At 44.2% G+C, this 15769-nt stretch overlaps 1 protein-coding gene across 4 annotated transcripts in view; it reads right to left on the bottom strand.

The window, feature by feature from the left end:
- ADAP1 (ArfGAP with dual PH domains 1) overlaps positions 1–15769 on the bottom strand; it is a 105025-nt gene that overhangs the window by 78459 nt on the left and 10797 nt on the right. For 2 of the 4 annotated variants that reach the window (XM_043523899.1, XM_007065360.4), the window contains exons 2-3: positions 6296–6426; positions 3794–3885 (exon numbers count right to left, since the gene is read on the bottom strand). In XM_043523899.1, coding sequence (XP_043379834.1) covers positions 3794–3882 — 89 coding nt within the window. In that variant the 5' untranslated portion in view covers positions 3883–3885; positions 6296–6426. The remainder of the gene's footprint in view (positions 1–3793; positions 3886–6295; positions 6427–15769) is intronic. The other 2 variants (XM_043523900.1, XM_043523901.1) reach the window with 1 other exon arrangement.

Below are 15769 nucleotides of genomic sequence, written 5' to 3'. Positions count from 1 at the left end.
TACATCACCTGTAATTTAAAAACACTATTTAAAGCCTCTCCCAGTTTCACCAGGAACAATGGCTTGTTGTCTTACTATTCTTGATGTTGCTAGCACAGTTTAAGAAGCTGGCATGTAAACACCCAAAGCACATGGAATCACCTGAGAGGACGCTACAGAGCATATGAAGTGCATTTGTAGACAGGGTTCCAGGTGTATTTTAAAGCACAGTGTTGTCTAATTTTGCTCAGAGTAAGTACAGACAACACAGTGAATGAAACACTGCCAGCATCTGGCCTCTGTTAGGCTCTCCCCGGGCAAGCCTGAAATGCAGCTAAGAGACCTAGACTAACTGGGCTTGGAAACAGCTGCAGACGTGGCTATCGGTCCTCGAGTGGACAGTTTGCTCTTCTGGCTACAGACTACCCTATAGTCTCAATTGCATCGGTATCAAGTAATTTCTGTCTTTGCTGGTAGGAGGACTGGATTTCAGACCACTTTCCTCTGTATGACAAGAGAGGCTAAATCAGGAAAATTAACATGACGAATGTTTTGTACAGAATCTTTCAAGAAGCTGTAAATAGACTGGCAGTTTCAGTCCAGCAATGCAAGAGAGAAAATCAGCAGCAGTTTCCTCTTGCACATGCACGGAGCTGAATGGTGACGACCATTCCTACAGCAGCTAAGCCCTGGGGATGAGCTGAGCTGCACCATGCCAATGGGGACTCTGGGAGACCTGCTTCAAGGGTGTTACCAGGTCTGTAAGAGGATGGAGGCTGTTGAATCATTCAGTAAGGGGTGCTCCCCTCCATAGCTGGCCAGCTCGGCTTGTCCAGGGGGGAAAAGGAGTGGCATGGCCTTTTGTGGGGGTCTAACAAGAAGGAGTTCTTGTTTGACTGTGGCTGGGAAGTCAACAGGGAAGGTTCTTGTGTCCTCCCTTCTCCATATGCACCTGGGGGGGCCAGACACTATCTGAGCCCTTGCTTGGTGTCAACAACACCATTCTTAGAAGAGCCCTGTCCCGTCCTTCGGCACAGTGCAACCTGTCTGAAGGGACTGCCCCAGGGGTAAACAAAAACTTGGCAATCCAGCCAAGACGTGTCTTTAACCAAAGGTCAATCAAAACTGTATGAGAAACCTCGGGGATGATTATGTAAATTATTATTGCCACCACTTGTGAATGGGGAAACTGGGTCAAAGAGATTCAGTGGCTTGCATGGGGAGGCGGGGGTCTTGTCGATTCAGCATGGGAATGGCAGGCAGGTGGCACCAGATTGTGTCACTGCTGGGCTGTGCGACCTTGGACAGGTCACTTCACTTTCTCTAAACCTCGGTTGGGATGCAATCACATTTACGTAACTTCCCGGGGGGGCTAGGAGGCCTTATTAAATAATAGGCCTTGTCTTCCAAACTTATTTGTGAAAGTAGCTCTTCATCACAGGGGAAATCCCATTGACGTTAATGGGACTCACTTACACGAGCAGCATTTAAAAGGTCTGGCTCAACATCTGATGCATGCAAGCAAAGCATTAAGGTCAGGCAGAGGCAGGAACAGATCCTGGCAGGTTCTGAATGCCCGGCCCTGTAATCAAGGCTCTGGGCCATGCTCCCTCTATGGAGAGGCAGAAAATTTGGGCAAAAAAGTAGCAAATTGTAGAAATATCATGAATTTGTAAAGACGCACTTTATTCCCTCTTTGAAATGACTTTTTGAGATGACTGAGCTCCAGTGTTCCAGCCGGAATTCTGTTATTTTTCCCACGAATACAATGGCCACAACTCTAGGTTCTTGGGAGATGTTTTCCTAACCAGTCCTTAGAAACGTTACCCTCCAGGATGAATGGGGCTCCAATTGTGCCCTGGGGGCAGGCTGTTTGTTTTATGGTTTGGTGTCACTCTTCTGAGAGGGAGCAGGCTTTTTTGAGGAACAGTAACAAGATGAGGTTGTTTTCCATTTTACAGCATTATTGTTCTAAAGCGGTCATTTACAGTGATTTACTCAAATGATTTCTCTAACTGTAAGTACTGGGATCTGATACCAAAAATCATATCAGACCAAAATCATGATCTGGTAACACTTTGCAAATGAACAATTCTTTAGTGCCAAGCCAAGACAGACTCAACCTGGTGCTTCCAAAATCCTACACTTACCATTGGTATTTTAAAACAAGGGTTGGGGAGAAAAAGACACACACAGATTCTAGCACACAACAAGAGAAATCAGTTAGGGATCCCATACACTCTCTTCCTCTCCATGGAAGATTTGTTTTGAAGAAAAAAAAGAGATAGAAAACTAAGAGAACTAACTTTTCTTAACAGCCATAGCAACAGGATTAAGAATCTAGTAAAAGCAGTATCATGCACATGGGTTCGGTCTAGGACTTACTGGGAGGTATTTTCAGGTCTGCTTTAGGCAGGAAGTCAGATCTGATATTTAATATGGGCCCTTCTGTGAATCCTTCAATCATTTCCCCCACTCTCAGCAGGGAAGCAGAGCCAAGGCCCCAGCTTGAGAACAAAGGGAAAGATGGCAGGTGGTAGGGTTAAGAGTTGCCCTCTGCAGACAGGCAGAGCCCTCAACTTGGACTGACAAAGGAACAGAGAGACAGAGCCTGGAATGGAATCCAGAGCAGCTTGGCTGGCTGATTGCACTGGCGTGGCCAGATGGACTACGTCTTAACCTTTCTCTGTGCTAACCCAAGGACTTCCGATGCTGTGTTCCAGTTCACTAATAACCCCTACTCTGTTTTTAAAAAGCTGCCAGGTGTCACTGCATATACTTGCTGAGGTACATGGGTCCCTGAAGGATGCACAAGTCCCTGACCAGGAGTCTCTCTCAGTTGGACTCACTGGGCAGAGCTCCCGGCATGAAACAGGAGTGCTGGAGCCTAGAGGCTCAGTCTCACAGGCATTGAGACCATGTAGCCCAATCTTAAATACAAGTATGACCCCTTGGGGAGAGGGGAAGGTCTGCCAAACAGAAGGGATTCCTCCAAGGGACAATTTAAAAGCTGGAGCATCCATGTCGATCCATGACAGAGTGACAAAGTGGTGCTGTCATTTGCCGATTGGCCAACACTACAACCTCGTTCCTGGAAGTACTGCCTTCCAGGGGCCCAATCTTGCAGAGTGCTGTCTTCAATTGGTGTCAAGGGCACGCTGGACTTTGGGGGATCGGGCCCTAGAGATGGGTCTAATCAGACAAGCAGTATAAACCGATTTTCTCCCCTCCCTTCAAATGCTGAAGCAGAGTAATTTTGGGCATACTATGGCACCTTTGTCATGTTGGATTCCACCACTGTAATAATCCCAGTCCATTGTGAGTGTTTACCCGCACAGTACTATGTAGAGTCTCTCTTTTATTGTCCTATCCTGGAAGATTATGTCTTGGGCATATGATGATAGCTTTGGCACTACAGAAAAGAGCATCTTTGTATTACAAACAACAACATAGCATCTAGTATATCAGATGGTAGGGCCACGTTTTCATGCAGAAGGGCTATTTTAAAAGGTGGGGGAGGGTCTAAAAACCATAGTTAAAAATTCCTTAGAAACTTGGACGAGTCTAGGGAATGAGCAATCTATTGATTCTTCCCTGCCCCATCCAACTGTAGTTATTAAATAAAATCTCATGCGTAGTATGGAGTAGCCTACCATATAAATCCAGAGGAATGGAACTTCTCAAGGCCCTTTATAACCGAAACCCCGCTGGGAATTTAAAACCAAACCACACCCTGAAAACTAAAATATTACAGAGGCTGCAGTTGCACAAACAAATAAATGCTGTTTACCAGTGAAAATATTTAGTTACTTACTGACAGTCAGGAAATGTTGGTTTGTAATAAAATGGTGGTATTTTAGATTCATATCTTGCTTTTGCTACATTGTTTCCATTTGTGGCCATAAACTGTGAGAGGGAAAAAAAAAAAAAAAAGAGAAAAAATTAAGCAATTTTAGCTCTGGTTCTTTCACCCATCTTTGGTTCAACAGAGTAGTAATAGCACCCAATTCTGCACACATGTATGGCAACACTCCTTTGGGGCTTCTTATGGAAGGACGTGCTAGATCTTGTAGCAGTGTATCTGCAGGATAGGACCCATAGATTTCCATTTCTCTTAGCAGCTGCTGTCGTCAACATGATGCATCATTCATCAGGCAGGTGACTACATAGGCTGCTACAAACTTGGGAACAACCTCTTCCATCAAGATTGGACATTTCATCCCCGGGTCCAAATTCTGCCCTTGGTCACATGTGTGATCCCCACTGGTTTCATTGGTAGGTGTAGGTCAATGCATGGAACTAAGGGCAGGTCTCCCCCATTTCACACTGGCGGATTCTCCAAGCCAAATTCTGCCTTAACTTGGCCATGTTCAAGGGCAGAATCTGGCACTGAATCTGCTCCCTAGCATTTCTACCCTAGCCAAATGACAGTCAGAAAAAGATCCTCTGATTTTATTATTGTTTTAAAGAAATCTGTACCTATTTTTGCTCCTTGGGAAAGATTAAGTGATCGGCATAAAAATGAAGGGTGAAGCTTCTGTGCAAAGCCACTCCAGTAAGCTAAATCTCCTGGAAGAGCCCCCTGCTGCTGATGGTGCATGAGGATGTGCAGGACGCAGCAATTAGTTTGTGTCTTAATCCAATTCTGGCCCTTTTGTTATACAAGGAAGCAGAATTTAAGAGCTATACTGACAAGAGCTCTTGCAATTCACACCAGCGAATGATTACCCTGACCAGCCTCTAGGTCTCACTATGCTCACTCCTCATAGGTACATGCCTTTGAGGAGTGCAATTCCTGCTGCTATACAGCAGAGAGAAGGAGAAGCAGCTGTTCCCCTGCCTCTGACACTTCAGTGGCATAAATGTAATTTGCACTCAGAGGTGTTTGCAGGCAAAATTTAGTTGATCAACACACCACCCCTATTTCACATTCAGGGAAAATGAGGATCAGAGAGGTTATGATCAAGGGATGAAATCCTGGCTCCATTGACCCAAGTCAATGAGAATTTTTCCATTGACTTCAACAGAGCCAGGATTTCATGCAATATTTTCATAAGTGGCCTCTGAGTTTGGGTGACCAGCTCAAGACGCCTTGTGTGTGATATTCAGTGGTACTAAGCACTCACAACTCATACTGAAGTCAACGAAGTCATGGATGCTCATCACTCTAAAAAAAATCACACCCAGCATGCCTCAAACTGGCCCCTGGAATGGAAGAATCAAGGAGTCAGTACCCACTTTTGAAACCCTAGGCTTACATGACCTATCCAAAGTTTTACGCGAAATCAGCATCACAAGGAAGGCTAGAACCTTGATCTCCTGGAGAAGAAACTACAGGAAGTAGGTTGAAGGTTGGCAGTTTAGTTTAAAGGTGCTTTTAAACCTTCATCCTACAACTACCTCAGCAACAACAACATTGGAAAATGGACTTGTTTGCTGCCCTTTAACATGATTAGTCAGTCTGTCATGGCAGTATCTGTCCACATTCCCTTCTGTTCTAGGATTGAAAGTGCTAAGCTGAAAACTCTGCAGTGATAGACACATACCTGCTCACAGAATTCAGTACAAATTCAATAACAAACAAACACAGAGAAAACCTCTGCACTCTATGAAGCTGTATTTTGTCCCAGAGATTCTTATGCATTCAAAAAACATGAGTAAAGCCCCCAAAATCATGACATTTGCATAAAAACCACAAGTCTCTAAAAATAATGATGTTAGGGTTCTTTTATATGGATTGAGGCTTTATGGTTCCTGTATTCTAACTTTTCTCTATAGCCATGAAGGCTGGAAACAATTTTTTTAAAATGAAAGCTCATTTTCTCATGTATGTCACATGACTCCAGGAGCTGGGGCTTTAAGAAAACACCCCAATCATAGGACTCGTGATGAAACTGAGAGTTGGTAGCACGGCTCATGCCTTGGAGTACAATATATGTGAGAACCTACAGGTTTTCTAGTTAGATTTATTAATTATTAGTATAGCCCCACAGCCAGCTAGCGAGGTGTTTTTCATACAGAGAAGAGTTAAGGTCTCTGTCACAGAGAGCACAATGTAAGAGCCCAATTCTGCAAGATGGGATTCGAGGGCTTTCAGGCCCTAAATAGCCAACATACTAGAGGTGATAGAATGCAACTAAAATAACATGAGTCAGCAGCAGGACTGGTTAAAAGTTTTTGAAATTTGCAATTTTCACACACACACAAAGTCAAAATTTCTATGGGAGAAAACAAAATGTGCCCAATATCGCTGCTTGTCTGAGCTTGCCAAAAATGGAATCACATTTTTTGTGACTTGTTAAAAAATAACGTATACCTCAACTTGAGCATCATCCCACGAATCTAAACGGACTGATTTCACTTTGCTGACGTGCGGGATATTGCGATGGATTCCTGAACAATTTAAACAGATAAACACTCCTAGGGTATGCGATGCCCAGTCTGGATCTGAAAGACAAAAAAAAAAAAAAAAAAAGGAAAAGTATTGCTTTGGGACAGCTAATTGGAGTACAGAATTTAGCGAGGGGAAAAGTGGACTAAAAGAGAGTGAAATTTGGAGATCTCCCAGAGCTCAGAAGGGCTTTATGATTTTGAAGGCATTTAATGTGCAAAATGTACATGCAAAAGGAAGGCAAGTTTGTGGGTCTAATTTACATTCAAAATCATGTGAAGGGCTCATTTATTCACACAGTTCCTGGATCTGCATGCACAGTCATAGTGAACCTAACCACTGTAACGTTCATCTCTCTTCATCGTCAGCATTTGTTCATGAAATGAAGAGGAGAAATTCCAACTTTTGTGATAAAACCTATGTCCCACTGAGGTGCTCAGGCACTGAAGAAAACAATTATAATTATAGTAGACACATCACAATAATAATAATCATAAAAAAACTGCATACTATTGTGCCAAGAAAAAGCCAGACAAAAGAGACATCATCGAGGGGCTGGATTAAATGACCTCTTGAGGTCTCTTCCAGCCCTATGTTTCTCTGATTAGAATAAAGGAATTCTACACAGGGCCCCAAAGTAACCATGGTAGAAAAGTTTCAGAGTAGCAGCCGTGTTCGTCTGTATTCGCAAAAAGAAAAGGAGGACTTGCGGCACCTTAGAGACCAACCAATTTATTTGAGCATAAGCTTTCGTGAGCTACAACTCACTTCATCGGATGAATCTGAACCAGAAGGGTTTTCAGGCTTTGCTTGAGCGGAAGATGAATGCTTGAGCTGTAGCTCTGCATTTCTGCTGAGCAAAGCCCCACTGTTTACAGTGCTGGGCTCTGAGCTGACAAACAGCAAGGGCACTTTAAATTTGATTCCACTCTCACTGAATCCCTGGTTTGTTCCTTAGCACCACAAATGAGGGACGTCACATTCTACTGATAAACGCAGGGTTAAAGTAAGTTAATGCGATTAACAGAGAAAAAGAGCAGGCGTTACAGCAGGACACGCACGCCAGCGTCTCTGGCTAATGCCCATGCAATGATCTCTGTTTGAACGCCCAGTAATAAATGTCAGCACTTGCTATCCCAACTCAAATGCAAATTGCCTCCTCGGAGCAGCTGAGCTTCCTTCTCAGCCGCCCCCAATCAGCAGGAGCAGTGAGGCACTCTGCACCTCACAGGATCAGGCTGTTAATGAATATGGGGAACGATCATTTTCTTGCAAACTGTCATAACTTGTTTATTCTCTTGCAGTAATTATGCTAAACATTTACTCTATACAGAGCAGCAATTATTTATAAAAGGCAAGAGAATGTGTTTTTTCTCCTTATGCATATTTAATGGCACCCTTGTATTGCAATTTGTGCAACCGAACAACAGGAATTGGGTTAGGAGGGGCTAGTCAAAGAAACTCAGCTCTAGGTAGTCTCTGTGGTTCTCCCATGCTAGCTTGGAGCTGCTCCTTGGGATCCATTGTTAAAGTCTGTCTTAAGGAGAGGACCATGAGCTGCTTCCCCAGGCACACCCCAAAAGAGGAATATGGGTTATCAACATCAACCTGCAGTTTCGTTGTTCTGATTTAAAACCAATTAACCAAAATGAATTGCCTGGTCAAACTCATTTTATGACCACTATGCCCCATTTTAGTCTACAAGGTTCTGTCACATCTGCACAGGAGGAGAAACCCTATTCCCAGGAAGACCCTAGTCCTGAGAACCAGTGACAATTCTACTGTCCCAGGGTTGGAATCCAGCTTCCAGACCCTATGGGCTCCTTTCATTCTGTGGAGTCTACCATCCTAGGAAGCTCTGGGACACAAGCCGAGGCTCAAGCCTGGGATATATCCATGATCCTGTGAAATGCTGAGCACATCTTGTCTGATACCAAGCACCCTCCAGCCCTATCAAGATCCGTGGGAGTTGAGAGTGCTCAGCACTTTGCACCACCAGCCTGGTTCTCCTCCCACTTACATCTGTGTTACTCTATTGAGTTAGGTGGAGTGACTCAGATTGACACTAACGAAATTCAGAGGAGATGCAGGTCCCATATATTTCTACCACAAAAGTAATGAAGATTGTTGTCAGGGGATAGATCAGTGGTTTTCAGTCTGTGGTCAGCTAAATTTCGAAAGGGATCCACACCTCCATTCAAAATTTTATAGGGGTCTGCAAATGAAAAAAAAGGTTGAAAACCACTGAGATAGATTATAGGCGTACCCGGAGAGTGATTAAAGTATGTGATATGCGTGTACACAAACACACACTTTAATTTTTTGCACTGCTCTATCCCCTTCCATCAGGTGATCTCAGAACATACCAGTAGAATCAAATCCTGTTCTACGGTACCTCCCAGAATCTCTGTGCTTCAAACAGTAAATGAGTCCAAAGTGCAACAATAGCTCACATACAGCCTTGGCCTTCAGAATCTGCTGAGGAATGCTGGGCAAGGTCGAAGCATCAAGGACTCAAAAAGTAGCAGGTCCTTCACTTCTACCTGCACAGCTTCCAGCCAGGAAGGAAGGCCGGACTTCAGCTTAATATCACGACTGAAGGGTGGCATCTCTAACCTGTCCCTCTAATACAGCAGCCAGTGTATTAGCCCTAGTCCCAGTGAGATGCTCAGATCCATAACCTTCTAGTGAGTGGTGCTTACTCCTCGCATCTCAAACAGCAAAGAGAATTTTACTACCTGCTTCTCTTTAAAATTACCTCCTACATTGGTGTGGATATGATCGTTATGAAACCTTATTCTCACTCCAGCCCCATGCAGGTAGGGTCTATAATTCTCATTGACTTTGGTTTGGAGAGGAATTAACAAGTTGTATAGAGACTCTGAGCACTTTTATAACCACGGACAGCCATCACCAATCACACCCGGGAGTCCTGGCTCATAAAAGTGACGCGTGACACGTCTGTGGGGCATAGCTACAAAGATTCAAGTGGTGCAGTCACACCAGTGCCCATGATGTTACGGGGGCCCAATAGGTCACTCGACCTTCGGCCCCATTATAGTAAGGCCACAGTCTACCTATAGACAGACGAGGCTCCAAGGACACAGCAGGACATGGCCTCCCTGCCAGGGAAGCGCTTCCACGCCCACCCCAGCTACTCCCCATCCACAGCATGAGTAAGGTCATGGCCACAGCTCCTCAGACATTGAGCGACTTGGAGCTGCTCCTGGCAGCACCACCAGGTGCTGCTATCTGGGGCTTCAGCCACGAGAGCAGCAACCCGCCTGACTCCAGGTCAGCACCCTGCCCACCTGCTGGTCCATGTCCAACCCCTACACAGGTCTGCTACCTGGGAAGACCCCAGCCCCTGCTGCCTGGATTCACACATTGAGGCAGTGAGGAGCTCATCTGGAAAAGTGTGGAGGGTGGACCGGGCAGCGTGGGAGTTGCTGGGAGCTGACCAGCGGGTGCAGGCTGAGTTAGGTTGGGGGTGCAGGGTAGGGGTGTGGAGTGTAGGGGGGCCAAAGGGGGATCCCCAGGTCCAGTTGTGGTTGAGCTGAGTGGCTACAGGGAAAGGGTTGTCAGGAGGTGGGGCCATCTTCCAGGGTAGCCCATGCCTGGGGCAACAATCAATTTCTCTGATATTTCCTACAGGGATGTGCTGTGACACATATCAGTATCCGTGTCTCTTGTTCTGATGACAACGTGTGTGTTAGAAAAGAGCCCCTGCCCATCCCCCACCATCATCTCTGTCTTGAGGTGGCAACCCTCTAGCCCCCAAACCACTGCCCCATAGCTGCTGCCTTGCTGCAGCCCAGGTGCTCGGGGGGGGGGGGGGGGAACTAGCCTTACCCAGGCTGTGCAAGGCACTTACACCCTGCATGCGAGCAGTCTGCAGAACAACCTGCCACAGGACATTGCCTGGAGTCTGGGCAGGCTGGATAACGAGGACACCAGCTTGTGACACAAGAACTGCCCTGCCCAGCAGCCAGGCCAATATCCTGCCTCCAGCCGGGGTTGATGCTTCAGAACTAGATCAAGAAACCCAAGCAAATGGGAACCCATCCATTGGGGAAGGTGCTTCCACCCCCTGCCCCACTTATTGCTTTGTTTGTGCCCAGAAGCATGAGGGTTGATAGACAAACTCTTGGAAGACTACAAGGGGAAACTGACCGGGTTGGCTCTTCCAGCTATTTTGAAATAAAAATCACTTTATTCCAGAACAGGTATTCCAGCCAATTTCCTCAGGTAGACAAGTTCTTCATTTTTTGAAAGCTACTGACAATAGCTGTGAATCTTCTAGTTATCCATATAAATGGATAATTCTTGTTTGTCTCCTACCAAACTGTGAAACTTTAACCATATGCTGTGTAATGCAAAATATCTTTAGCCTTTTTAAACTTGCTGCCTCTCCACTGCCATGAGTGTCCCACTTGCACGGGTGGGTGCCCACCGCAAAAAAGGGCACCCCCAATTTACCATCTCTATAACATTAATTATTGTGTGCGCCTTTCTTAAGTCCCCTCTGATTCATTTCCTCTGTCAACTACAGTTTAATTCTCTCTTCATTCAACAGTCTCTCCCTGCCTCAATCATTTTCATTATCACTCAGAACCCCTTCTGGTTTTGCTATTTCTATTCCCAGTGGGGGGGTTGGGGGGGGAGGATTACCTGAGCTGCACACGCTATTTGAGTTGAGGACACAGTATATACATCTATGGTGTTATGCTAACATCAGTGTTTTGTGGGATGTCCCTATATATCCTACCCCTTTATTCTGTGGATTCCCCGCATACTGAACAAAGGTTTCCAATTTCCATTGTACTTGTCAGAGGGATGCCTAGGTTTCCGTCCTGTTAATTTAGTAGTCAGCAATGTAGAACTCAGCAATGTGTATGAGTAGTTCAGATTATTCCTTCCAACGTGCCTTAACTTGCATTTGTCAGCACTGAACTTCATCTATCTGTTAACATGTTGCCCAGTCACCAAGCTTTGTTAGAGCGCCCTGAAATTTCTCACGTAAGTTTTTTTAAAAATGAATATTTATATCCCTTATGCTTCAGCGTTTAAACCAACCACATACTGCTGGGATTTGGAACACACTTCCCTATGGAGAGGTTATTCTGTGGTTGTCCGCTGTGGTATTGCACCTTCCGGTGAAGCATCTCGTACTTGCAGTCCAGTATCCTGTCTCAGACAGTGGCATGATTTAATCTGGTGTAAACAAACCTTAATTAGTGCTAAATTAATTCATGAGTTTTCAAAACAAAATAAAGTATATGTAGCAAAATATGTTGCAAGTCTACTGATGCACTTACGATACCGCTCTGTCAGCACACCACGCAGCACACATGCATCAAAACAAGAAGTGAAACTACAGGAAAGTCATTTTTACAAACTCTTCTAAACCCTTTTCTGGCCTCTTGGGGTTTTTTGTGTGTAGTTATTATAAAGAACTATATCAATTTGTTAATAATACTTGCTCTTGATAGAGAGGCTCTTAAAAAAATCTGGAGTGCACTTACGAGTTTCTCATATGAGCTTTTAAGCAATTTTACATGGTTTACACAGTTTTATCATCAAGCTAACCAGTAACCCCCGGAGAACAAAAACCTTACATAACACTGTTTAAATACCCCTCTAGCAATTTTTAACCCAAACTAGTATCCGGGGGAGGGAGTAGCACATGTAAACACTACACTTCAAATATTCCAATAAATATAGACATTATTCCTCCGGTTTTGCGTTTGTCTACCTGGCAACCGCATCAATTTGTGGTGATAGGCTCCCCAATCCTCCCATGCACTCCCCCTGCTTGTTCCACATGGGGGATAGTCACCTGGAAATTCATGGAGTCTCCAGTATCCTTTACTTTTGCTTTGTTGAATGTATGATTTTGCTTTTTTTTTTTTTTTTTTTTTTTTTTTAATTCTTTGCATTTCACTAAGCTTTAGTGTGGAGAAATAAAGTAGACTTTTAAAATTCTTTCAGTCTTACTCTAAAATGGTGTTCGAAGCAAAGGTAAGGAAACAATGAAAAAAGATTAACCTGCATCTTTATAAGCTTTAAAACAATGTTACCTGTGACTGTATAGTTTTGACAAAAACGTGTTCTAAAATATATACTGAAGAGTGAGAAAGGAACATCAATTGCTATGAATGTGCCATATGGCTGAGTTAATGTTACTGTAGAAGCCTTATTCTTTGAATTTCCTGACACTCTAATGGTTACTTTGGAAGTTACTCTTTAAGATAGAGAAGTTTGATATATTTGTCAACCCGAAAGCTGGAAAACAACAATTTTACGTAATTGTTGTATAAGTGTGTAAATAGAATGTTTCTGTGTGTAGACAGCCTGCAAAAATGTATAGAGACAGCCTGTATATTGTGTTCATGGATTTGTGGAAAAGAGGGATATGTTCTGATTTTCCAAGTTGGTAAATGTAAGCAAAATTTTAGATTTTGGAATTGGGAAAGAGGCCCCCTAACCTATTCTTGAACCAAGGCCCTCTGAGATCTGGCTAGGCCATGGCACATCCAAGATGTGCAGAAAGTGCTGTTAACTGCTTTTCTTTCACAAATTCATGAACAAGGCTCAAATATAAACATCAAGGGCTGCAAAGCATGTGTTTAACCACAGGAATAAACCTGTCAGAGGCTGACTCAAGTGATGGTTGGTACCATAGTCCCAGTAAAGCAATTCTGCAATGACGTTATCATGCTTTAAGATTTCTCAGCGTAATGAGATCAGATCAAAGCAGTGCCTCTTTCAGCACAATTTCTACCAAAGCGCACATCAGTCCGTGTGAATTTTGTCAGAAGAGATTAAAAAAAAATACCAGGTTTGTCTCTTTACAAAACAAATGTTATCTTAAACGGGCAGAAGTATTTAGGGGGATTTTTTTTTTTTTTTAATTTTTAGACTGTCTGAACTGTCTAGGTGCAAGCTTCCAAAAACCTTCCTGGAAAAGCTCTGTTAAAATGTGTTCTACCGATGGGAGAGGTCACATTTTACTCCACCCACTAGATCAGGCTCCAAGCTTGCAACTTGCCATTGATGAAATGTGGGACACAAGAGGAAGGACAGAGTATCACAGATCAAGGGAAGAAAATCCATATTCGAGATGGGATCATTTCATAGGTTATCACCGTGGTTCTCAAACTTTTGTATCTGTGACCCCTTTCACACAGCAAGCCTCTGAGTGCGACCACCCTTAAATATAAGAAAAAGTTTGAATTTGTAACACTATTCTAAATGCTGGAGGCGAAGCAGGGTTTGGGGTGGAGGCTGACAACTCACGATCCCGCACATAACAATCTCACGACTGCCAGTTTCAGAACTGTTGGACAATCTGGACACAGGAGATCAGGTTTCACTAACCAGCTCTGCCTCCTTGCGTGACTCTTGGTCAAGTCCCCGGATGGCTTGATGCTCAATTAGCATAAATCAGCCACAATGATTTACACCAGCTCAGAATCTGTCCCTTCATAACTCTGTGCCTCAGCTCCCCACCTGTAAAATGGGGAGAGTTACACTACCTCTCTCTCACCCTTTGTCTGGTCTATTCGGAGCGTGCGTTCTTGTGGGCAGGGACTGTCTTTTACTATCTATCAAGCACAAAGGGGTTCCAGGCCCAGGTGGGGCCTCTAGGCACAACCCTAGTGCAACTAATCTGTTCTTTGAAATAAATTCTGCAGTCCTTAATCAAACAAAACCCCTACTGAATTCAGTGGCAGCTTTTCTTGATTAAGGATGCAGAATTTGGGCCATTAGCAGGAACCACGTTTTCCTGAACCTTACAGTCCGTTTATATTTCCGAAGAACAGAGCGCGGCAAAAGCACGAGGGGAGGGAAGACCCAATCTTTTGGAGCGACTGTACCAGTTTACCCGATAAAGCCTTTGGCTGTTCTAGCCATCTCTCTCTCTCTGCCACCTTCCTTTCAACCTTACCTGCTCAGCTCTAGCCTACAACAGAGGCGGAGTTGCTCCAAACTCAAGTCCCACCAAACTGCAACAGAGCAAGTTAACCTTTTCTACAGCACAATGAAAGAGCTGCATAAGCAACAAGGTAGAGGGACTCATTTTTCAAGCTGGGCAGCTCTCACTAACCGTCTTGTGTGTTAGCAATGACTTTCTGTTTATTGCTCTTCTGGTTTTCAAATATTTTAGCTGCTCCTAAATGCAGAATGGCAATGGGGAGGAGGTGGTGGGGAGCGGGGAGATGTGCGTTGATGTCTGTGTTTTGCTGAGCACCGACAGCTGCGGTCCTCTCACAGCATAACTTGGTGATTGTTTTTGGTGCCGGCAGGATGAGTGGAAAGGAGCATAGCTCAGAAGTGTCAAGAGTGAAATTAATCCCCTCCAACCTAAGCTGGGGGAGAAAAGAACTGTGGAGAATTAAAATTTGCCAGGACTGTCTGCTCCGCAAGAGGAACTGGCCCTCGAAACTCTATTGTTAAATAATCTGCTACTGATTTCTCCACTCCCCTCCATCCTCCAATTACTCACGGTCACCCCGTCCCCAGCTTCTCCCTTTTTTCCCCTCTTGCCTCTGCTACTGTGTAGTCCTCTTATGTACATTTATAACATTATTATTAGAGCACCCCATTCTGCAAACCCTGCACACAGGGAACTCCCACTGGAGTCAGAGAGTTCCCTGCACAGTTTATAGGTTTGGTCCCCAGCTCTGCATGTATTATTCTGTAATGTGCTTTGCTCTACTTTTGGATGAAGGAAGCTATAACAACCACCACCAGTCATAGCCTCACTGTCCTCATTACTGCTCCCCAGGGTAACATGTTGAAAAATTCTCAGCTCAGACACAGAGCAGCCTAAAACATGCCCAGACCTCGAGGTAGTCACAGGTTTCATCCCAGCAGTTGGTTGTCTTGATGGACCACGAGCAGATTTCAGAGACAGGATTTGATGTAACCAAGCAAATGACTACACTCGTGAAGCTGTTTTAAAGAAGAGCCACCGACGAAGTTTTGCAGCAAGTTGTAGTTAACCACATTGATTAAATCTATGCTTTAAAAGAGAAGGTTCTTGTTAAGTGCCCCATAGTGAAACCACAGTTACACAGGCTGTCTAATGTAAATCTAGGTATTTCAAAAATAATTATGTTTCAGACAACTTATGTGCCGTGCCCCTTTTGAGCCAGTAACAAATACTGTCACTCACATGCACTTTTTTCTCCATTGGTTTCAATTTATTGCAGGTTTATGTCTGCCCAAGATAAAGTTTGACGGAATCAGTTCTTGCTGTTAGTTTTCCCATCACCATGACCACTACTGAAAAAACAGTTATGATCAAGCTTTTACCTTTAGTAAATAGCAGTACAACCTGATAAAAGAAAACCTCCAGGCATTCTTAAGTGCCAACCAAATGGCTTTGTTCCC

Source organism: Chelonia mydas, chromosome 10 (genome assembly GCF_015237465.2).
Source record: "Chelonia mydas isolate rCheMyd1 chromosome 10, rCheMyd1.pri.v2, whole genome shotgun sequence".
Lineage (NCBI taxonomy): Eukaryota > Metazoa > Chordata > Testudines > Cheloniidae > Chelonia > Chelonia mydas.
This window is presented reverse-complemented; position numbering and strand designations above follow the sequence as displayed.